A 25,225-nucleotide genomic window follows, 5' to 3' on the forward strand; every position below is an offset into this window, starting at 1 on the left:
TGGGACCACTGCCTGCATCTCTGAGCCTATACTTTGTCCCATTCCCCTCCTCTCAGCAAATGCCCTCACCCCTGCACAGTCTCCCAAGCCACAACCCAGTGCCCTTGTGAAGGCCCTCCCACCAACTTGCACCTGGGCTCACCTCAGATGTCACCAGTCCTGGAGCTCCGGCCTCCTCAGCTGGCACCTCCTGGCTCCAGCTTGGAGCATGAAGGGTCCAGTGGAGATGGTGGAGATGCAGAGGCAGACCTGCCTGCCTCCCCACGACGAGGGGCTGGTCCTGCACACCCTGCCCTTGCTGCGGACCCTCTGCTGGCCCCTTCTGGTCCCCCCACCCCATTCTGCCACCCAGTGATGGACACTAAGGCCTCCATCAGAGAGTTCCTGACTCCCCCGAAGGCTATACCTGGCTCCCGCACCTTGGAGACCCACCTGAGGAGCTGGTGCCCCTGGGGCAGCGTCTGCAGCCAGGTTACACACTGTCCCCCGTGGCCATCCAGGGTGGTGACCGTTCTCCGCGTCTGCAGGCTCCAGACGTGTACCAGGCCACTCTGAGACCTGTTTCAGACAAGCCGAGCAGGGCGTCAGGGGGCAGAAGGGTGTGCTGAATGCTCTGGGGCCAGCCTGGAGGCTACATTGTGGGATGCGGGCATCTAGGCTGGTAGAGCTGAAAAGCCAACAGCTCTAAATATGAACTAATGGGCAAACTGGCAAAGCGCTCCTCTTCCAGAGAGGGCAGCGGGGGACCCTCAGGAGCCTCTAGGTGTGACTCAGGCAGATCTGCTTCTCTGGAGGTGGGGGAGCCATGCCACAGAAAGGCATGCTGGGTGGTCTTGCCTGCTCCTGAGTCTGTAACAAAGAGTGTACGTGTCCCTGCCTCCCCCAAGGGACAGTGTGTCTGTCTGGTGGGTGCGAGCCTGGGTGACGAGCAGTCCATGCCCCTTGGCCAGCACCCTCAAACAAGTGCTGGGCTCCTTGCTAGGTCACGACCTCCTGACTTGGCCCTGGGTGGCCTGGGGCTGGGGCCGCAGCTACTCACCCTGAGAAGAGGACCGGGTGCCCCTGAGCCTGGGCTCCTTTCCAGAAGTGTAGCGCATGCACCGGTGACTGGGTGCCTCGGAGGACAAACTGGGGGTCTGGAGGCGGTGGCGGGCAGGGGGCCGCCATGCTGGCAGGATGCAGTTACCTGGGCACCAAGGGAGGGCGTGTGAATGACTGCGTCCCTACTCCCATCCTCTAGGAAGGCTGCTCAGGCTCAGGGGTGCTTGAGACGCTGCCCCTGCTCAGTGTCCCTGGCCCTCTGCCCCTCCTGGGAGAGGCACCCCTGCTCCCCAGACATTGATGAATGGCCTGTGGCTGCAGAGGCACCAGTTCCCTGCGCGGCGGTGAGCCCAGAAGAGAGCACGGAGTTCACCCTTCCCCCACTGCTGGGGAAACCTGGGAGCCCCATGGATGCCAGCCCTCCTCGCACTGTGCCTGTTGGCCTCTGCACTTGACTGGTGCACCCGCTTGGGTCCCATCTGAGCCATCCCTGGGTGGGCACAGCAGTGTCCAACATTCCCTCGGTCACCCTGGCTTCCAGGCCTTCCTGTCCACCACTGGCTGTGCCCTCTGGCTCCCCAGATCCCAGCAGCCACACCGGTGCTTTCCCACTCTGGCCATCTGCATGCTGGGACTGCCAGTCCTGCCACTGGGCTTGGCTGAGTCCCACCCTCTGTCCAGGCCTCACTCCAGTGTCTCTCTTGGGAGCCACCCTCCCTCCCCACTGGCAAATCCAGTCTCCTTTCTTCTCTCATCCCTGCTGCCACCTCTGCCCATGGCCAGCTCAGGGATCAGGGATCGGGGGAAAAGAGGCATGCAGGGTCCCAGGGGGGCTGCTAGGATGAGCCTTCCTCTCACATCTGCTGCGCCCTCTGCTGGGCCCTCAGCCTGCCCTGCCACAATTTCTAACTGCCATCACCACCCTATGAGGCGGCAGGACCCCTTTTACACTTGGGGAAACTGAGGCAGAGAATAGTCACTGAGCTGCGTCAGGCCCCTGGCGCTGAGGCCTGAAGTACTCTAGGGTTTCGTGGCGCCACTGAAGGGCAGAGTGGCCGGGGCAGAGTCGCCATGCGGCTCCTTGGGAGAGCTGCGGTCACCAATGAGCAGCTGCTCCCCGGACTACTGGGCCTGTCGGGGAGGCCTGCAGAGCCACCACCCACCCAGAGAGGCTTCCCCGGTCCCTGCCCAGCCCATCCAACCACTCAGCCCCGCAGAGCCTCTCAATCCACCTCAGCCCCACAGCTGGCTGCTCTGTGGGGTGGCCCTGGAGCCAGAAGCGACCAGTTCCACGTCTGTCTGCCTGCAGGCCCTGAGCTGGGCTAAGGCACAGAGGGAAAGGCCAGGAGCAGACCGCTGGGCGGCTGGGGCAGCCTGTCACAGGGGGCCTCTTCCACTGGGCTCTGGGACAGTGGGACAGGCCCCGGCCCAGTCGCCTACAGCCTGCACACAGGGCAGGAAGGATGGCCCATGGCAGCCACAGCCAGCAGAGGGACTGGGGCCAGTAAAGGACCAGGACAGGGGAGGTGGGAAGGACTCTTCCAGAAGGTGCTGGGTGGGAGGCAGATGGGGGTGCAGGTGCAGAGGCAGGAGTGCTGTGGATGTCTGGAGGTGGCTGTCCAGGGTGCCCCTTCAGTGGCACCACCACCGCCAAGCCCTGCCTCTTTCCTCCTGAATACACGCCAGCCCTCTCCTTACTGTCTTCAGGAGAGGCAGCAGCAGCCCAGCTGGAGCAAAGGTTCAAAACACCCTGAGAAATGCCCCTGCCAAGGTGTCCTGCAGAGTGGAGGGAGGACAGCAGCCAGGGCCCGCACAGGCTGCATGGGGGAGGGCAGGAAGTCTGGGAGGGGCCAGGCAGTGACTCCAGGGCGCAGGTCCACCCTGCCTGGAGAGAGACCTCGGGCAGCCACTCTAACTCCCGACCCTGCCTCTCTCAAGGGGTTCCAAAGACAATGTGGAGTTCCCTGGGATGTCCTTTACTAACTGCCAAGTTCCATTTTTCCTTTTCTTTTTTGAGGGGGATGAGAGGGGTTTCATCCTCTCTCACCTGTGGCTGAAAGCCAACTGACCATGCCCAAACTTGAGAGTGGCTTCCAGGGAGGTGGAGGGACCAGACCCCACACTGTTCCCAAGACCCACCGCCCCTGCTCCAGCCTGGGATGGGGAAGACTCCTGAAGACGCAGCCCGCAGCCGGGCCAGGGGCTGGAACAGCTGCCCTCAGTGGGTTGGCTTGGAGGACAGTTCTCAGAAGCCACCACCTGCTCGTGCTATGCCTGCCAGGTAAGAAAGGCAAGCTAGTCAGACAGACAGGGAGACAGGGCCCCAGCTCCAAGAGGAGCCAAAGAATGCAGACCTGGCAAAAGCACCTCCACCTAGCAGGAAAGCACTGAGTGCAGCATGGAGGGCCCCTCTCATGACTCCAGTCCAGGAAGCAGAGCCTGACAGGTCACCTCTACAGAGGCTCCCCGTGCAATCCCGGCACGGACACACATTGGACACATGCTATGCACACACATACACACAGGCACACACATGCACATGGTGCACACACACACACGCAAAACCCACACATAGGACACACACATACACATACATGTTCACACACCCATATGTGCACATACACACAGGCACACACACAGGCACACATTCATACCTATACACACATACACACATGCAGACTCACACACTCAGGCATAGGCACTCACGTATGTGCACACACCTGCACACACAGCACAGAGAAGCACACACACAGATAGCACGGCGGCCTTGGGCGGTGCCAGCTGAAGCCCGGCCCCCACTTGCCACCTGCCTGGGGCCTGGCGGGAGTTTCCAGAACCTCACCAGCAGAAGGCTCATTCTCAGGTGATGAAATCAAGTTCTCCTCTATTGTTTCCCCAGAATTGCAGGGAACAAACCCGTCACGTTGTTACAACAACCAAAATGCACAGGCCAAAATGATGCATCGTCAATTAAGGGCTCCATCATTTCAAGTAATTAAAATAAATGCTTTATTTGAAAACTAATTAATTCTAGCTACATATTTTTCCCATGACAATATCCTAGGATTGCTTGATTTATGACATCTAATTATTCTTTATTAATTTAATTGAGAATCATCACGTTCCCCTATCTTGCCTGGCCCCAGGCTGTGGAGCGAAGGCCGCCCTTGCGCAAGGCCTGTGTGCGCCCAGCCGTCCTCGCGGTGGCCCCAGCCCAGCCCCGGCCCTGTCCTCCCGGAGGCAAAGGAACAGGAAACTTAATTCACAGAGCACAACTTTGGCTTCTGCCTGCTCTTCCAGGTGTCAAAGTGAGCCACATTCTTTGAAAAATGAAAGACAGTCTGACACAATTTGTGTAACTCTTAACAGCCTTTCCAGAGAAGCCACAAACGCCCCTGAAAGCCCCAGGGCACAAATGGACAACAAGAGCATCTGCCTGCAATGTGCCACTGCGGAGGCAGCTCGGCAGGCCCCAGGGCTCTCCCAAGAGAGGTCCAGAGCGCTCCTCTGGGTGTGGGGACCAGCGGGCAGGTGCAACTGGCACAGAGGTCCACGGACACTGCACTCAAGGGAGGCAGGGGCAGGCCTGCAAACGTCCTGCTGGCACACACCCGCCCACACCTGCAGGGCCTTCCTCCCTACAGATGAAGCAGGGCTGGGGCAGTGGCTGGAGCCCGAAGACCACAGGTCTCTACCCAAGACATTCTCGGGCTTTTGGGGATTCATGCCAGACAGGCCTCAGCTCAGCCTGGGCCCCTGCCCTGCCCTTGGGCTGCACAGCCCTGTGCTCAAGTCCCCTAACCCTTCTGTGTAAATTAGCAAAGAGTACCACGAAGTGAGTCAACGTGGGGAGCCACCACCCAGAGAGGCCACTGGCACCACCCCTGCCCGCCCCAGCCCACCAGGTCCTGCCTGTCCCATTGGGCATGTGACAGCACAAGGACAGGCCACTCAGGCTGCAGGGAGTGCCTCAAACAGGACCTTCCGCCCCGCTGCATATCTCACACAAGGGCATGGAAATAGCTCCAGCATCCCCCGAGGAAGCTCCAGCCCATAACCAGCAAGACTGAAGACTAGGTCAGCACCCCTTTACACCAGGATGGACACCCTGGGCGGCCCTCTCCCAAAAAACAACTAAAGATGTTGATAAAAGTTCCTTAAAAGACCAGGCATGCAGACTCATGCCTATAATCCCAGCACTTTGGGAGGCCAAGGTGGGAGGATTACTAGAGCCCAGGTGTTCAAGACCAGCCTAGGCAACATAGGGAGACCTTGTCTTTACAAAAAATAAAAATAAATTAGCCAGGTGTGGTGGTGTATGCCTGTGGTCCCAGCTACTCAGGAGGCTGAGGTGGGAGGATGGCTTGAGCCCAGGAGGTCAAGGCTGCAGTGAGCCATGACCGCACCACTGTACTCCAGCCTGGGGGATAGAGCAAGACCCCATCTCAAATAAATAAAATAAAATAAATAATTATCTTAAAATTTTTTTTAAACACAGCCAGGCACAGTGGGTCAGGCCTGTGATCCCAGCACTTTGGGAGGCCAACGCAGGAAGATTGCTGGAGGCCAGAAGTTCAAGAACAACCAGGGCAACATAGTCAGACCCCATATCTACAAAAAATAAAAATAAATTAGCCGGGCATGGTGGTGGGCACCTGTAAGTCTAGCTACTCAGGAGGCTGAGGTGGGAGAATCACTTGAGCCCAAGAGTTCCAGGCTACAATGAGCCACGATCACACCACAGCACTCCAGCCTGGACAACAGAGCAAGAGCCTGTCTCTGAAAAAAATCAAAATCAAAATCTTAAATGCATCACTAAGTTGACAAAAAAAAGTCTGAGCTGCCAGAGGTCAAACACTAAGTGCAACCTCGGGAGACCTGCCATGCCTGCTGTGAGGGCATTTGCTGCACTAGTGACCTGGATTTCCAGCTCTGATGGCCTCTGGGGTGACAAAAGGCAAAGCTTAGGGCCCTCCTATGGTGGCTAACCTCCTAGGAAAACCCCAGTAGCTAGATGCTCAGTGTTAGGCTGAGCCAGCACTAAACCTACACCCATGGATGCCAGAAACACACCAGTCCTCAGGTTTCAGCCCTAACTCACACCACCCTGAGAGATCCCCCACACCTCAGTCTGTCTTCTCAGAAGGAACCCATCTGAAACCCAGGCCTCAAGGAATTCACTTTAGAAAAAGTCCTAAGAAGTACAAGGTTGTAGTCAAAAATCACAAAAATCAACAAGGAACCATGCCACTGTAAGCGAGAGTCATCAGAGGCAACAGAAAACAGAACTAGACCCACAGAGCAGAGCACTCAGGTATACAAGGCAAGGGTGCTTAATGCTCTTAAAGAAACTGAGAGGGAACTGCAACTACAAGCAGAGAGCAAGGGAGGTGAAACATCATCACACAGATCAGAAAAGGATCCAACTTGGTGAGAGGTGGTTGGGAAGCAGGAGATGTGTGTTGTGCCAAGGTATTACTCTCCAGACTGTTTACTGATCTCAAAAGGAAAATGTGTACCTTCAATGGAGACATCTGGCTGTCACCACTTTTACCACTGAGAAAAGCTGGCACTGCCAATCATGAACAAACTGGCATTGCTTATCTCCTGACATGATGCCACAGACGTGGCACCATCCCTGTGTGTCCATGCCAACAATGCTCAACCTGAATCCAGCCATAAAGGAAACAATCAGACACATCCATACGACGAGACACTAGACAAGACTACTAGCTTGGACTCGTCAAAACGGTCAACATCAAGAGAAACCACCAAAGGAAAACGCTAGGTAACTTCCACATTAAGAGACCAAAGGGGCATGATGACCAAACACATATGAACCTTAGATCCTGGCTCTTAGATCAGATCCTGGATCAAAAAAAGGGGGCTATAAGGGATGTCTGGGGGACCTTTGGGGGTAATCTGAATATGGACTGCAGATAATGGGGTGTTATTAATTTCCTTGGGAAGGATAACCGTATTTTCTGTAAAGAATGTCTTTATTCCACGAGATACATCCTAAAGTATTCAGGGGTGAAATGCTATAATGTCTACAATCTGTTTTCAAATGTTTCGAAAAAATTATCTCTCTTAATATCTCTACCCATCTATGTATGAATATATAGGCAGAGAAGTAGCACAAATGTGGCAAAATGCTAACAACTGGTGAGCACAGGTGAAGGTGTACAGGTATTTATTTTACTACACTTGCAGCTTTTCTGTAGATATAAAACCATAAAGGCAGGCTAGAGGGGTGGAGAAAGACAAGTCCACACTAGACTCGTATCCAGAATATCTAAAGAACACACAGGTCAACAGAATATAAAAGCAAACACCAAAAGAAAAATAAGCAAAAGGCTTGGACAGATATTTCACAAGCAACGTAAATGTCCAATACATATATGCAAAGATGTTGAACCTAATTAATAATCCTGGGAATGCCTGTCAAAACTACAATGTGATATAATTATACTCTCAGCAGATTAGCAAAAAATTAAACAGTCTGTCAAATGTTGATGAAGACAGAGGACAACTGGAACCTTCTACCAAGCTAGAAGGAGCACACACGGAAACGACCACTTTGGAAAACAATCGGGCTCCATCTTGCATGCCGTATGACTCAGCAACCCTACTCTTAGATAAACACCCTGAAGAAATTCTCACAAGTGCGTGCAAAGAGACTCACACAAGAATGTTCCTAGTAGTATTGGGTATAATAACAAAAACCAAAAACAACCCAAACAGCTAGCAACTGCGGAAAGGAACACATTGGGTAAATTCGTATGATAGAATACTCCACAGAACTGAAAATGAATCAACTCCAGTCTTACATGGATGAAGCTCAAAGTCATAATTCTCATCAAGAGACATTAAGGGAGTCAAAACTGAAGTTACAGACAGAAATAAAATGTTCACAACACATGTCTGTTAAAGGATTCATTCTCAGAATTTACTCCTTGACTCAGAATATGTCAGTCAATAAGAAAAAGAGTGTGTAACACAAAGTAATTCCAAAAGGCTAAAATTAGAGATAGGCAAAAAGGTATATGGGGCAAACAGAAACAATAAGAAAGGAGGAGTTGAAATACTAATAGCAGACAAAGTTGAATTCCAGCCAAAAAGCATTAGACTTGACAAAGACAGATAGTTTTTAACTCTTCGTTGCAGTTTACAAAATGTACCAGTTTATGGCCAGGTGTGGTGGGCTCACACCTGTATTCCCAACACTTTGGGAGGCTGAAGTGGGAAGATTACTTGAGGCCAGGAATTCAAGACCAGCCTGAGCAACATAGTCAGATTTCATCTCCCAAAACAAATAAAAATTAGCTGGGCACAGTAGTGTAGTCCTAGCTATTTGGGATGCTAAGGAAGGAGAATTGCTTGAACCCAGGAGTTCGAGGCTGCAGTAAGCCGTGATCACACCACTGCACTAAAGCCTGGGTGACAGAGTGAGACCCTATCTCAAAACAAAACAAAACAAAAAAACTATATATATAACAGGTTTTAACATCCATATATAATATATAATTAATATATATAACAGTTTTTTTTTTTTTTTTTTTTTTTTTGGAGACAGAGTCTTGCTTTGTCACCCAGGCTGGAGTGCAGTGGCCGGATCTCAGCTCACTGCAAGCTCCGCCTCCCGGGTTTACGCCATTCTCCTGCCTCAGCCTCCGGAGTAGCTGGGACTACAGGTGCCCGCCACCTCGCCTGGCTAGTTTTTTTTTTTTTTTTTGTATTTTTTAGTAGAGACGGGGTTTCACTGTGTTAGCCAGGATGGTCTCGATCTCCTGACCTCGTGATCCGCCCGTCTCGGCCTCCCAAAGTGCTGGGATTACAGGCTAGAGCCACCGCGCCCAGCCATATAACAGTTTTTAATATCTATGCAATATATAACAGAGATACCACCAAGCAGAAACTACAGGAGATGCACAGTCACAGAAAGCCTACTAATGATTGGAGAATGTGACATACTACTCTTTTTTTTTTTTTTTGAGACAGAGTCTCACTCCATCACCGAGGTTGGAATGCAGTGACGTGGTCTCCGGCTCTCTGCAACCTCTGCCTCCTGGGTTCAAGCAATTCTTATGCCTCAGCCTCCCGAGTAGCTGGGACTACAGGCATGTGCCACAACAACCGGCTAATTTTTGTATTTTTAGTAGAGACCGGGTTTCACCACATTGGCCAGGCTGGTCTTGAACTCCTGACCTCAGGTGATCTGCCCACCTTGGCCTCCCAAAGTGCTGGGATTACAGGCATGAGCCACCGTGCCCGGCCATAACATACTACTCTTAGTACAAGTCAGATCATGTGGACAATAAGTAGGCAGATAGAAGATCCAAAAAATACAACCAACAAGGTAGATACTACAGATCTATAATGGAACTTTACACTCTCATAACAGAGCCTACATCTTCTCAAGGGTACATGGGACATGTGTAAAAACTGACTATATATTGGGTCACAAAGAAATATCAGTAAGTTTCACAAAGAAGAAATATTTATAAATAAAATTCTATGACTACAGTGCAATTAAACTAGAAATTAATAAAATAAAAAATGAAAAGATCTTATCAAATAGAAAATTTAAAACAACTTTTAGATGAAATGGGATAACTGAAACCACAAAAGTTTTTTTTTTTTTTTTGAGACAGAGTCTCGCTCTGTTGCCTAGGCTGGAGTGCAGTGGCCAGATCTCAGCTCACTGCAAGCTCCGCCTCCTGGATTTACGCCATTCTCCTGCCTCAGCCTCCCGAGTAGCTGGGACTACAGGCACCCGCCACCTCGCCTGGCTAGTTTTTTGTATTTTTTAGTAGAGACGGGGTTTCACCATGTTAGCCAGGATGGTCTCGATATCCGGACCTCGTGATCGATCCACCCATCTCGGCCTCCCAAAGTGCTGGGATTACAGGCTTGAGCCACTGTGCCCGGCCCCAAAATTTTTTTTAAATGAAAAATACTACATACCAGTATATATTTAAAGCTCTGATCAGAAGAAAAGTATAGACCAATACCAGTTATGACTATCACACAAAAATAGTAAGTAAAATATTAGTAAACAGAATCCAATATCACATTAATATACAATAACCAAGTGGAATTTATCCTAGAAATGCAAGGTTGGTTCAAACAGGGAATTTATGGATGCCCCACTGTATTAATACATATAATGAGAAAAAGCATGTAATTATCTCCACAGATGCTGAAAAAGCCTTTGACAATATTCAATGACCATTTTTTATTAAAATACATAAACAAATAGAAATTGATGCATTTCTTAGAGATTATTTAAATATATATATATACATCCCCCTTGGTCCTAAATCCAACATACTATTTTATGAAGAAATATTGGGGACATTCCCACTAAGATCACAATGCCCACTATCTCTACTACCATTCAACATCGTAGTGGCAGTTTAAGCCAAAGCAATGCGACAAGAAAATTAAGTAGAGGTTTATAATTGGAAAAGAAGACATTAAATGATCTTCCTGTTGGGTATACTGGTACACGCCTGTAGTCCCATCTACTTGGGAGTTTGAGGCAGGAGGATTGCTTGAGCTCAGGAGTTTGAGGTTACAGTGTACTATGATCACACCTGTGAATGGCCACTGCACTCAAGCCTGGGCAACATAGCAAGACCCCATCTCTAGAAAAAGAAAACAAAACTATATTCCAAATTATATGATGGCATACATGGAAAGCCCTAGAAAATCAATGATAAACCAGATTCTAATAATAAAAAAAGAAACTTCGATTGGTAGCAGGATGTAAAACTAACATAGAGAATTCAATAGTCTCTGTGTTATTTGTATACAATAACAATAACGAGCACAACATTACTTGTACAAAAATAATAACCAGTCAGAGAAAATTCCATTTATACCAAAGAAGATAAAATACTTAAGAATAACTTTAATAAATAAATAAGAAAAACCTACATGAAGAAAATGTTAAAATTCTCCTGGAAGACACAAAAGTTGATTTGAACAAAGGAAAAAGAATCCTTTGTTCTTGGTTAAGACAATTCAACATCAACATAAAAGATGTGTCTTCTCCCCAAGTTAATTTATAAATTTAACACAACCCCAATAGAAACACCAGCAAGCTTCCTCATGGAGTTAGAGAAGTTGATATTAACATTCACTTGGATAAACAAAAATGTAGAATGCACAGGAAAACATGGGGAAAAGTTAGCTGCAAAGGAGCTAGCCCGATCAGATACTAACATGTACGGGAGTCTTTAGGATTAGAAGTATAGTATTCCTGTATAGACAGATCAGTGAAATAAAAAGCCTAGAAATAAACCCAAGTACATGTGGAAGTTTAATACACAGAAGAGGTGGTATCTCACATCACTGGAACAAAAATGGTTAACCATTTGGAAAAATGATAAAATCAGACCCATATCTTATAGTGAAATACACGAGAATAAACTCCAAGTGAATCTGGGATCCATATGTAAAAAATAAACCAAGCACTAGAAGAAAACATGGAAGAACTGCATTAACTTGATTGTGGAAAAGGTTTGAGGTTTGTTATGACTCAAAATTTAGATACAATGGTGGCTGGGTGTCGGGGCTCATGCCTATAATCCCAGTACTTTGGCAGGCCGAGACTTGAAGTCAGGAGTTCAAGACCAGCCTGGCCAACATGGTGAAACATGGTGAAACTCCATCTCTACTAAAAATACAAAATTAGCTGGGCGTGGTGGCATGCACCTGTAATCTTTGTACAGCTACTTGGGAGGCAGAGGCAGGAGAACAGCTTGAACCCAGGAGGCGAAGGTTTCAGTGAGCCCAGATCATGCCACTGCATTCCAGCCTGGGTGAGAGAGCAAGACTCTATCTAAAATAAAATAAAATAAAATAAAATAAATAAAATGGATAATTCTGACTATAGAAAAATAAAAATTTTTTGGCCGGGGATGGTGGCTCACGCCTGTAGTCTCAGCATTTGGGGAGGATCACCTGAGGTCAGGAATTCGAGACCAGCCTCAACATGGAGAAACCCCATCTCTACTAAAAATACAAAATTAGCCAGGCGTGGTGGTGCATGCCTGTAATCCCAGCTACTCAGGAGGCTGAGTCAGGAGAATTACTTGAGCCTAGGAGGTGGAGGTTGCGGTGAGCTGAGATCGCGCCATTGCACTCCAGCCTCGGCAACAAGAGTGAAACTCTGACTCAAAAAAAAAAAGAAGAAGAAAAGAAAAAGAAAATTTTTTCATGCCTGTAATCCCAGCACTTTGGGAGGCTGAAGCAGGTGGATCACAAGGTCAGGAGATTGAGACCATCCTGGCCAACATGGTGACACTCCATCTCTACTAAAAATACACAAAATTAGCCGGGCGTGGTGGCGGGCGCCTATAGTCCCAGCCACTCGGGAGGCTGAGGCAGGAGAATGGCGTGAACCTGGGAGGAAGAGCTTGCAGTGAGCTGAGATTGCACCACTGCACTCCAGCCTGGGCAACAGAGCGAGACTCCGTCTCAAAAAGAAAAAAAAGAAAAAAGAAAAAGAAAAATTTTAGCTTTTGCATGTCAAAAGAAATTTAAAAATTAATATCTTTAAAATATAAATAAACTTTTCAAAATTAAGGAAAGGCTAAAAACTCAACAGAAAAATGGGAAAAAGAGATGAATAGACAATTCACAGGAAAAGCTATGAAAATGGCCATCAAACATATGAAAAGATGTTCAACCTAAAGCTTACTAATAGAGAAATGTAAATTAAAACTACAGAAAAGCTTCTTGTTCTGGCAGGATGAAGTAAGCTCATTACAGCCTCTCTCTCAGGCTGACTGCAACTAAAATCTCTGTACAAAACATAAAAAGCAACTGCCTAAGGCTGGGCACAGTGGCTCACATCAGTAATCCCAGCACTTTGGGAGGCTGAGGTGGGAGGATCACTTGAGGCCAGGAGTTCAAGACCAGCCTGGGTAACATAGTCAGACCCTGTCTCTACAAAAAATAAAAAATATTAGCTGGGTTGATAGCATGTGCTTGCAGTCCGAATTACTTGGGAGACCGAGGTGGGAGGGTCACTTAAGCCCAGGAGTTCAAGGCTGCAGTGAGCTTTGATTGTGCCACTGCACTCCTCCCTAGGCAACAGAGCAAGATTCTGCTGCCCCTTAAAAAAACCCAAAGAACAATTATCCGAAAACAGAAAAGTGGGCAACAGCAGCCAGCCAGATTTTGGAGGAAAGCAAAGCTTAGGACAGTGACCTATACAGGGACACGTTTCCTGGATTATTTGTATGTGTGTTTTGGGGTGCCGCCCTGTCGTGGGCCCTGGTTGCAGAGCTACGAGGCAGCAGTGGCTAAATCTTGGATAAAACTCCAAATTTCTGGATAGAGATACAGAGAAAAAGGTGCACTATGGCCCCAAGAATGTGAGGGGAAACCTTGAAGGTTTACTGTTCCCCTCTCTCACGGTGGTGCCCCGGGGAGGGCCCTGCACACAGAGCCCGGGGGAAAGGTGACTGGGAGAGAAGCTTGTCTTTCTGGTCAGGGGAACCAAGGAAAGGGAACCCTGCAGGATGGCAAGAGGGGAAACAACAGAGTGGGGAGAGCTAAAAAAAAAAAGTTCCCCAATTCTGTGAATAAATACACAGAAGCCTCAAGCTCACCCCTGAGCTGTGTATACACAGGGCAGACCCAAAGCAGCACCAGCTGTAAGAAGGGAAGTAAACCACCACTCACATCTCAGGCTTAGCCCTGGGTGGCTGACGTGTGAGACAGAACCAAAGCAGCATGTCAAAAGCTCTGAAAATAAAAATGAGATTAAAATCACAGCCCATGGAGGGCGAGACGGAGCTTGTGCAAATCTAACTGGGTTGACTGCCTGCTAGCGCCAAACTCAGCTCTCTCTGGACGACCCCACATAATGCTCAACCCAGGATATGTCTAGGATATCATCCAAAATTATTCAGCATACAAAGAACCCGGAAAATGAGACCAATTCTCAAGGGAAAGGGCAATTCACAGATGCCAACCTTGAGAAGATTCAGATGTTGGAAATATCTGATAACAATTTTAAAGCAGCTTTATGATTATGCTCCATGAGGCAAAAATAAACATCCTTGAACTGAATGGAGGGAAAGGATCTCTCAGCAGAGAAACAGAAATTATTTTTTAAAAAACCAAACAAATACAAATTTCAGAACTGAATAACATCTGAAACAAATCAATAATGGAATGGAAAATGACAGAGTGACATAAAGTGGGCCAGGTGTGGTGGCTCACATCTGTAATCTCTGCACTTTGGGAGGCCAAGGTGGGAAGATGGCTTGAGGAGTTCCAGGCTGCAGTGAGCTATGATCGTGCCACTGTACTCCAGCCTAGGCAACACAGCAAGACCCTGTCTCTAAAATAAAATAAAATAGGCCGGACGCAGTGGTTCACGCCTGTAATCCCAACACTTTGGGAGGCTGAGGCAGGCGGATCATTTGAGGTCAGAAGTTCGAGATCAGCCTGGCCAACATGGTGAAACCCTGCCTCTACTAAAAAAATACAAAAATTAGCCAGGCATGGTGGCGGGCACCTGTAATCCCAGTTACTCAGGAGGCTGAGGCAGGAGAATTGCTTGAAGCTGGGAGGCGGAGGTTGCCGTGAGCTGATATCATACCACGGCACTCCAGCCTGGGCGACAAAGTGAGACTCCGTCTCAAAGGAAAAAAAAAATAATAATAATAATATAAAAATAAAAATAAAATAAAAGAGTGAGTGAAATTATTCAATACAAGATCAGAAAGAAAAAAGATGGAAATAAGTTGTTAGCATAGCAGGGACTTGTGGAATAACAGTAAAACGTCTAACATTAAGGGCAGTGGAGTCTGAGAAGTAGAAGAGAGAAACAGATTTGGACCAAAAAATTAATTGAATAAATAATGCCTGAAACTTCACAAACTTAAAGACAAAAGCACATATGTTTAAGAACATGATGAACCATAAACGAACCACAAGATAAATTCAAAGAAAACCATATTAAAACATCAGAAGCTGCTGGAAAATAATAATGAAACCATGGAGGCCAGAAGAGTGGGACATCTTTGTTAAAGAACTGAAAGAGGCCGGGCGCAGTGGCTCACGCCTGTAATCCCAGCACTTTGGGAGGCCGAGGTGGGTGGATCACAAGGTCAGGATATCGAGACCATCCTGGCTAACTCAGTGAAACCCCATCTCTACTAAAAATACAAAAAAAATTAGCCAGGCGTGGTGGCGAGCGCCTGTAGTCCCAGCTACTCGGGAGGCTGAGGCAGGAGAATGGTGTGAACCCGGGAGGCGGAGCTTGCAGTGAGCCGAGATTGCGCCACTGCACTCCAGCCTGGGTGACAGAGCGAGATCCGTCTCAAAAAAAAAAAAAAAAAAAAGAACTGAAAGGAAACAACTCTATATCCAGCAAAATATTCTTTGGGAATGAAGGCAAAATAAAGATTCCCAGATGAGAGAAATAAGAATTTCTTGCCTGCAGATCTGCACTAAAAAAAATGCTAAAGTTCTTCAGGTTCAAAAGACAAGATACCAGAAAGAAATGTGGAACTTCAAGAAGGTAGGAGGAGCAATGGTAAAATGTGGGTAAATATTAAAGACAGTTTTATCTCTTCAGTAAACATGTATGAATGTTAAAATCATATTATCTGTTGAGGTTTTCAATATGGCAGTTACAACATAATGGAGGAGGGTAAGGGACCTATGTGGTTGTAAGTCTTCTATATTTTATTTGAAATGGAAAAATATTAACTTTAAGAAGACTGTGAAGCGTTAATTAAGTGTGTACACTGTCATTCCTGCAGCAACCATTAAAAACGTAACAAAAAGAGATACTGCCAAAGTTCCAACAAAAAATCAAAACAATGCTTTAAAACACCTAAATAATTCAAGAGAGGACAGGAAAGAGGGGATAGAAGAAAAAGAAAGAAGAGAAGAAAAAGAGAAAACAACAAAATAGTAGACCTAAATAGAACCATATCAATAATTACAATAAAAATAAAAAGGTGAAAAAGATGTGCTATACAAATAATAACAAATTGGAGTGGATATATTAATATCAGGTAAAGTAGACCTCAGAGTGAGGAATATTATCACGGACAAGAAGAAGATACAATGATAAATGGCATCAACTCATAAAGAAGACGCAAAAGTTGTAAATACTGAGCTAATAAGACAACTTCAAAATGCATGAAGAAAAAACTGATGGAACCGATAGTAGAAATACATAACTATATAATTATAGGTGGAGACTTAAACTCCTCCTTAGTAACTGACTGAACAAGTGGCCAGAAAGTCATACAGAAGACCTGACTAATACTATCTACCTACTTGACCTAGTTGACATTTATAGAACACATGCCACTCAGCAGAAAAAACACATTTCTTCTCAAATGCACATGGAACATTCATCAAGATAGGCCATATCCTGGGTCATAAAAGAAACCTTAAAAATGTAAAAAAAAAAAACTCACGCCTGTAATCCCAGCACTTTGGGAGGTCCAGGAAGGCGGATCACGAGGTCATGAGTTCAAGACCAGCCTGGCCAGCATAGTGAAATCCGATCTAAAATTACAAAAAATTAGCCAGGCATGGAGGCGCACACCTGTAGCCCCAGCTACCCGGGAGGCTGAGGCAGAAGAATTGCTTGAACCCGGCTGGCAGAGGTTGCAGTGAGCCAAGATTGTACCACTGTACTCTAGCCTGGGCGACAGAGCAAGACTCTGTCTCAAAAAAGAAAAAAAAAAAGTTAAAAAAAAAAGTATACAAAATATATTCTCTGATTATATGGAATTAAACTGGAAATCAATAGCAGCAAGATAATGAAAATCTCCAAATATCTGGAAATTAAACAACACTCTTTTATATAATCAATGGGTTCAAGAGGAAGTCTCAAGGGAAATTAGAAAATATCTAAACTAAATACAAATGAAAACACAACATATCAAAACTTGTAGGATGCAGCTAAAACAGTGCTTACAAGGAAATTTACAGCATTAAATATTTATATCGACAAGAAGAAAGGTCTCCAAATCAATGAATCAATGACCTGGTTTATGCCCTAAGATAACAGAAAAAGAGGAACAAAATAAGCCCAAAGCAAGCACAAGGAAGGAAATAAGATTAGAGCAGAAATAAATGTTTTAAAGAATAGTAAAACAATGAGAAAATAAAGAGGTTGGTTCTTAAAAAACATCAATAAAATTGATAACTTTGTAGCTGAAATGACAACAATAAAAAGAGAAAAGAGACAAGTTATAATAATTAAAGAAGGGTTTTCACTACAGACACCAGAAACATTAAAAGGATAAGAAGGAGATACTATGAACAACTCAAATAAATTTGAGCTAAATAAACCTAGCTGAAATGAAAGTTGAAAAACACAGACTAGGTGAAGAAAGAGATGACCTGAATAGTCCTATATCAATTAAAGGAATCACAGTTTTAGTTTAAACCCGTGAAGGAAAAAAAAAAATCAAAACTCCAGCCCACATGACTTTACTGGCAAATTCTACCAAACATTTAAAGAAGAAATAACACTATTCTACATAATTTTTTCCCAGAAAACAGAAAAAGAGAGAACATTTCCCAACAATTTGATGAGGCTAGCACTACCCCAATACCAAAACCAGACAAAGGTAGTAGAAAGAGAAGAAAACCACAAACAAATATATTTCATGAATATAGACATACAAATCCTCAAACAAAATAATAGCTTGCTGCTTAAGTCTCAAGTTGGGGAGGAAAAAACAGCAAATCTAATCCAACAGTGTAGAAAAAGAATACACTGGAGCCAATTGGCATTTATCTCAGGAACCCAAAGCTGATTCAATATTCAAAAGTTATTCAATGTAAACTCTCATATTAACACTAAAGAAAAACCACAGGATCTTATCAGTTAATATAGAAAAGGCACTGGGCAGAATTCAACATCCATTCATGATTTTAAAAAAACCCTCAGAAAGCATAATCCATAAGATAAAAAACACAAATTCACCTTCTGCAAAATTAGAAACTTTCGCTCTTGAAAAGAGATTATTAAGAAAATGAAAAGGCAATCTATACAGATGGGGAAAAATATTTTCAAATCGTGTATCTGGCAAATAATTTATATACCAAATATACAATTTTCAAAATCCACAAAGAAAACACACACACTCACAAAATAAAACATCTAAGAATGGGCAACAGATTTGAACAAATACTTCACCAAAGAAGATACGCAAATGGCAAATGAGGACACGAAAACATACTTAACATCTTTAGTCGTTAGGAAAATGTAAATTAAAACCACAATAAAACGCCATTACATACTTATCAGAATGGCTAAAACAGAAAAGACTGACCATTCCACTTGCTGGAAAGCTTGTGAAGTAATTGAAACTCTCATACGCTGCTGATGGGATTATAAAATGGTACAACCCCTTGGAAACAAAGTTTGGTTATTTCTTTAAAAACCAGTCCCATACTGGAGACAACCCAAATGCCCATCAACAGCAGAACAAACAGAGGTATACTGACACCTGGATATAGCCATCCTTGACAATGATAAAGTAGGAAGTACTGATACATGCTTTAATGTGAATAAATCTCAAAATAATCATGTCAGGTGAAAGAAGCCAGAAAAAGAGAGTAAATTCTGTGATTCTATTTATGCAAAATTCTGGGAGATAGAAACTGACCTATAGTGACAGAAAGCAGATTAGAGGGAACCTGGAGAAGAGAGGTGCAGGGAGGAGGAAGGGAGGAGCATGCAGAGAGGCAGGAAGAGACTTTAGGCTCAGTGGGTATGTTCGTTGTCTTGAGTGTGGGGATGGCATCACAGACGCTGCACTTGTCAAACTGTCCACTTGAAATATGTGCAGTTTATTGCATATGCAATTTAATTGCACAATCTATTTTTGTGCTCATTAAAGGAAATGCAAGAGCAACTAAACAATCCAATTAAAAAGGCATAAAAGATTTGGCCAGACCGGGCGCGGTGGCTCAAGCCTGTAATCCCAGCACTTTGGGAGGCGGAGACGGGCGGATCACGAGGTCAGGAGATCGAGACCATCCTGGCTAACACGGTGAAACCCCGTCTCTACTAAAAAATACAAAAAACTAGCCGGGCGAGGTGGCGGGCGCCTGTAGTCTCAGCTACTAGGGAGGCTGAGGCAGGAGAATGGCGTAAACCCGGGAGGCGGAGCTTGCAGTGAGCTGAGATCTGGCCACTGCACTCCAGCCCGGGCGACAGAGCAAGACTCCGCCTCAAAAAAAAAAAAAAAAAAAAAAGATTTGGCCAAACACTCCACCTAAAAAGACATGCAAATAAGCACAAAAGGAAACTCAACATCATAGCCATTAGGGAAATGCAACTTAAACCCATAATGAAATACCACTACATACCTATTAGAGTGGCTAAAATTCAGAAAAAAACTGACAAAACCAACAAAACCAAGTGCTGACAATACTGTGGAGCAACTGGAACCCTCTTACACTGTTGGCGAGAATGCAAAATAGTGCACACTCTCTGGAAAACAGTATGTCAGTTTCTTACATATGCACACATACATATATACACACACACACACACACACACATATATATATATATTTTTTTTTTTTTTGAGACAGAGTCTTGCTTAGTCTCCAGGCTGGAGTGCAGTGGCGCAATCTTAGCTCACTGCAACCTCCAGCTCCCAGGTTCAAATGATTCCCCTGCCTCAGCCTCCCAGATAGCTAGATTACAGGCGTACACCACCACACCCAGCTAATTTTTATATTTTTAGTAGAGATGGGGTTGGCCAGGATGGTCTTGATCTCATGACCTCGTGATCCACCCGCCTCAGCCTCCCAAAGTGCTGGGATTACAGGCGTGAGCCACTGTGCCCGGCCCAGGTTCTTATAAAATTAAATATGCATTAACATGTTGCCCAACAATTCTACTCCTAGATATGTATTCTAGAGAAGTGAAAACTTATATGCAAACTAAAACCTGTACGTGAATGTTTATAGTAGCTATAACTAACCACCCAAAACAGAAAGGTGAAACATATAATCTCCTGAAACAGAAAATAACCCAAATGACCATCTATGGATGAATGGAATACTATTCTGCAACAGAAAGGAGCAAACTATTGATAAATGCAACAACGTGGGTGAATCTCCAAAGAACTGAGTAAAAGGCTACATACTATTTATATGGCATTCTGGAAAAGGCAAAAGTATAATAGGTACAGAGGACAGATCAGTGGCTGGCATGGGTCGGGAGGAGGGGGAGGGGATCACTGTCAAAGGGCAGCAAAAGGCAGGGTTTTGAGAGAATGAACAGTTTTCTGTGTCCTGATTGGGGTGGTGTTGACATAGACATGGATTAGGACTCACTGTAAGTGCACACAATAATAAAGATAATAACAATAATACAGTAGTTCCCCCTTATCTAGGGAGGATGATGAATGATGATGATGAAAACTAGGGGTACTTTTCAAGACCCCCAGTGGATGTCTAACACCATGAATAGTTCTGAACCCTATATAAACCATGTTTTTCCCTATAGTGTATATATATACCTATGGTAAAGTTTAATTTAAAAATTAGAGCCAGGCACAGTGGCTCATGCCTCTAATCCCAGTACTTTGGGAGGCCAAGGCAGGAGGATCACCCGAGCCCAGGAGTTCAAGACCAGCCCTGTCTTGAACAAGGGAGACCCCGTCTCTGCAAAAAATAATTAGCTGGGGCCGGGTGCAATGGCTCACACCTGTAATCCCAGCACTTTGGGAGGCCGAGGCAGGCAGATCACCTGAGGTCAGTAGTTCAAGACCAGCCTGGCCAACATGGTGATACCCTGTCTCCCGGACTAAAATACAAAAATTAGTCCAGGCGTGGTGGCAGGTGCCTGTAATCCCACCTGTTCAGGAGGCTGAGACAGGAGAATCACCTGAACCCAGGAGGTGGAGGTTGCAGTGAGCCAAGATCGCACCACTGCACTCCACCCTAGGCAACAGAGACTCTGTCTCAATGATAATAATAATAATTAGCTGGGTGTGCTGGTGCATGTCTGTAGTCCCAGCTACTCAGGAGGTTGATGGGGGAGAATCACTTGAGCCTGTGGAGTTTGAGACTGCAGTGGGCTATGTTCACACCACCGCACTCCAGCCTAGGCAACAGAGCAAGACTTTGCCTCAAAAAAAAAAAAAAAAAAAAGGATACTATGATAAGAGTTATGTGAATGTGGTCTCTCTCTTACAGTACCCTGTTGTGCTGTACTCACCTGTTTTCAGACCACAATTGACCATGGGTAACTGAAACCTCAGCAAAACTGTAGATGAGCGGGGAGCTAGTGTCATAATAAAATGCTCATGAGTCCACACTGAGGTAAAGAAATTACTAAATAAACAAATCTCCCAAACAGAAGAATTCCACTTTATGCAGACACTCTACCATCAAGGAGGAGTAGATATCCCAGCCCTTTAAGTGTGGGCTATGCAGTGACTCCCTTCCTAAGAGGAAGTACGGAAAGGAGGGAAAAAGAGCCACTTTACAGCGGAAACAGCTGACAGATACTGCCTCCGCCAGGTGATAACACTCAGCATCAGCAGGGCTAGGTTATGCTGACCACACCTACCACTGACATGATAGAAAATCCAGGAATGGGCCAGGAGTGTGGCTCACACCTCTAATCCCAGCACTTTGGGAGGTTGAGGCGGGTGGATCACTTGAGGTCAGGAGTTCAAGGCCAGCCTGGCCAACATGGTGAAACGCTGTCTCTACTAAAAATACAAAAATTAGTTGGGTGTAGTGGCATGTGCCTGTCATCCCAGCTACTGGGGAGGCTGAGGCAGGAGAACCACTTGAATCCAACAGGCAGAGATTGAAGTGAGCCAAGACTGCGCCATTGCATTTCAGTCTGGGTAAAGAAGCGAAACTCCATCTCAAAAAAAAAGAAAAACAGAAAAAAGAAAAAAGAAAAAGAAAATCCATCCACGAATGGCACTCAACCTTTGTGCTTTTCTTCCTAAAACCCATAACCTCAGTCTAATCACGAGAAGAACACAACAAATCCCGGTGGAGGAACATTTTACAAGAGCCTGACCAGGGCTCCTCACAACTTAAGGTTATCATCAACAAGGAAAGTCTAAGAAGCGGTCATAGCCAGAGGAGCCTGGGAAGACAGGAGAGCAAATGCAGTGTGGGGTTCTGGATGGGATTCTGCAACAGAAAAGGACATTAGGGCAAATTCAGGAACCCTGGATGAAGCCTGGACTTCAGTCACTAACAATGCATCGATCCTAGCTCATTAGTCATGTGCACAGCAAGATGCTGACAGGAAAGAGGGTTCAGAAATGCCTCTGTGCACAAGGTTCACACTCAACCGCTGCTCTTGGCCACAGATTCACAGGTAATGTTTCAAATAAAATATATTGTACAAGATTCTTGTGCTATTTTTTCTTGTGTTACAGTTAATGGTATTTAATTTACTACTAATGTACTATGAAACCTCAATTCCTGTTTAAAGTTTCTGGCTTTGGAGTTAATTTCTATCTCTACTCAAGGTGACTTAAACAGACTTAATGAGCCTAGGCAACATAGCAAGATCCCCATCTCTACAAAAAAAAAAAAAATTTTTTTTAATTGGCCAGTTATGGTGGTACCCGCCAATAGTCCCAGCTATCTTGGTGGCTGAGGCAGGAGGATCGCTTGAGCCCAGGAGATTAAGGGTGCAGTGAGCTATGATCACACTACTGCACTCCAGCCTAGGCTAAAGAGACCTGTCTCTAAAATAAACAAACAGAAAAACAGACTTGATGCCAATTTTTACATGCTTCTCCCATCCAAATAATTTACCATCTTATTTTTGCCCTAATATAAATTCATCAACAGTGCCCCCTCGTACAAGCTAGTACTTATTCGGTTAAGCAAATGAGCTGATGACTTTTATGACCATCGTTACTTCCAGAAGGTGTCTTCTTTCTATGACAGTAGAGCAGCCAGCTGGGGAAAGAGCACTGACCTAACCACTGTGGTCCTTCTCCAGCCCAGCCCACCTAATTTCTCTATGAAGTAGCACAGCCATTCCAGCAGGAAGATGTTGAATTGGCTGGTCCTTCAGGCCAGCAAGAACATGAAGCCAAGGCCATGAGGCCTGAGGCAGGCACACAGGTGGCTGGTGAATGGGCTCCCTCCCACCTCCTGCTTATCCGGCACCTCCCAGGCTACGCCTGGAACCAGAAAGGCACTCCCTAGTCAGGCCTGTCCTGAGCAGAGACCTCAGTGTCATCTCCTGCCTTCCTGGTGAGGACAGACAGCAGTAAGGCCCAGAATCTCAGAACTGTCTCCTACAATCCAGCCTCAGCCGGCAACCTTGACCTCCCAAAAAGCCTCACACACACCACTCCAAGAAGCTGCATCAGACACAGCGCCCCGGGCTGTCCAGGTCAGTTCACGGGCACACATCTCAGTGCCGCTGCTTCAAATCAGGAAACTGAGGTCTAGGCACACCCTTCCCTATCTCTGAAATGCAGGGAGATCAGTGGGGAGTCAGTGGCGGCAGTCAGAGACTAGCCCCCAACAACCCTTCTCAGTCACTGATGATGTCTGCCCACCGAGCCCTCGGGGGCCAGGATTGCTTCCATGGCCTTGGCTCTTGGCTGGCCCAGTACGGGGGTGGGAGCAGCCTGCTGAGTGATGCCCAGGCCCCCAAGAGGTGGTCCTGCCATAAATAATGCCAAGGACACATCCCCCTCCAAGGGAGGCCAGACCTGCCAGGGAGGGCTGCATAAAAGCTGCACTCTAGCTGCAAACAGGAAGGGATGAGCCTGCTCAGATGGTGAGGTCGCTATCCTGTTACCTGCCACTCACGGCCACAAAGGACCAGACACCCTCCCCGGGCCAACGAAAACATGCTGTTTGGACCCACCTCCCTGTTTGGACCCACGGCTACCAGGGCCAGCTACTGGAGATACCAGGACTCTGCTGGTGTCACCTGGCCTGGGGAGGACCTGAGCAGCTCAAGCTGGGCCACACACCAGCCACAGCCCTGGCCATGGCCCCCACCTGCCCACGCCCACTGCAGCCATGCAGCCAGCTCCCTGTCCTGCGCGCGGGAAACAGGTCTGCCAACATTAACTCAAACTTCACAAAGAAACCATTTCTGGAATGGGGCTCCGTTTGGCGATTCGGAGTCAAAGGCGCACTTCATAGCTCCTTTCCAAATCCCGTGCATTGTCAGGCCCTGTTCCCCTTTGAAGCCTCGCTGAGTGATTGAAGCGTCTACTTTCTGAGGGGCAGATAGCACCGGGCTGGTAATCTGACTCTAAGCCACGGGATAAAGGTAGTTTGTTTCCTCTCAGCCCGTCTGTCAACACCTCCTCAGTAATTAGCCCTAATTATTACAGAGGGCCAGCCTCCCATTCGGTTATTAAATCAGAAATAGTATCACGGCTGGGCATCTGTCAACGCCCCGACTGGCGACCTTCGATTCATTGAATCCTCTGTCAGTATCCGCCTTTGGAAGCGCCCAGGCGGGCAGGGAGGCAGCGGCTTCAAAGATGCAGATCCCAGGAAGAATTCCAGGGAGGCAGGTAGGCAGGGAGGGCCGGTGCCCAGCAGCCTGATGGCGAGGGGAAGCCAGGCACCGCCCCCTGGGCAGCAACACACAGCCCAACCCCAGCCATTTCCCACCTCCCAGGACTGACTGATGTCAGTCTCTTTGTGGCGGGGAAAAAGGTATGCCCCCAAGAACTCCTTCCCTTGGAGAGGAAAGCACCTCCGGGCCTGCGTCAGGCACATCCGTCTCAGGGAGTGGCCTTGACTGACAGCTTGGCCTGAGGCCCAGCAAAGCCCTGCACCATTTCAGTGCAGAAAGGGGAATCCGAGCCCTGGCTGCCCAGAGCACTGGAAAGCTGGCAAATCTGCAAAGCAGAACTCAGATTCCAGCCATAGACACGATTTCCACAGTGGAGCCAAGAGTGCTTCAGTTCCGTAGGCCCCGAGGAAGGACAGCCACCGGTCTCCCTTCTGGGTCTGGGTCTCTTCTCCATCCTAGAGAAATGGCCACATGCTCTGCCACAGGGGCCTTCTGCTCTGGCAAAGCACCTCCACCCTGCTCCCCCAGGGAATGGCTGCCCCCCAGCAAGATTCACAGCCTCAGGCCAGGGGCCGGCGCTGACCTCACCTCACTCGGGGCAGTGGCCCACATCCCCCAGGGCTGGCCACCA

The 25,225-nt window shown here is 46.7% G+C and overlaps 1 protein-coding gene across 2 annotated transcripts in view; it reads right to left on the bottom strand.

The window, feature by feature from the left end:
- GNB1L (G protein subunit beta 1 like) overlaps nucleotides 1-25,225 on the bottom strand; it is a 70,047-nt gene that overhangs the window by 32,698 nt on the left and 12,124 nt on the right. For both annotated transcript variants that reach the window (XM_023192597.1, XM_023192596.2), the window contains 2 exons: nucleotides 1,040-1,186; nucleotides 433-558 (listed from right to left, as the gene is read on the bottom strand). In XM_023192597.1, coding sequence (XP_023048365.1) covers nucleotides 433-558; nucleotides 1,040-1,167 — 254 coding nt within the window. In that variant the 5' untranslated portion in view covers nucleotides 1,168-1,186. The remainder of the gene's footprint in view (nucleotides 1-432; nucleotides 559-1,039; nucleotides 1,187-25,225) is intronic.

This window comes from Piliocolobus tephrosceles, chromosome 19 (genome assembly GCF_002776525.5).
Source record: "Piliocolobus tephrosceles isolate RC106 chromosome 19, ASM277652v3, whole genome shotgun sequence".
NCBI lineage: Eukaryota > Metazoa > Chordata > Mammalia > Primates > Cercopithecidae > Piliocolobus > Piliocolobus tephrosceles.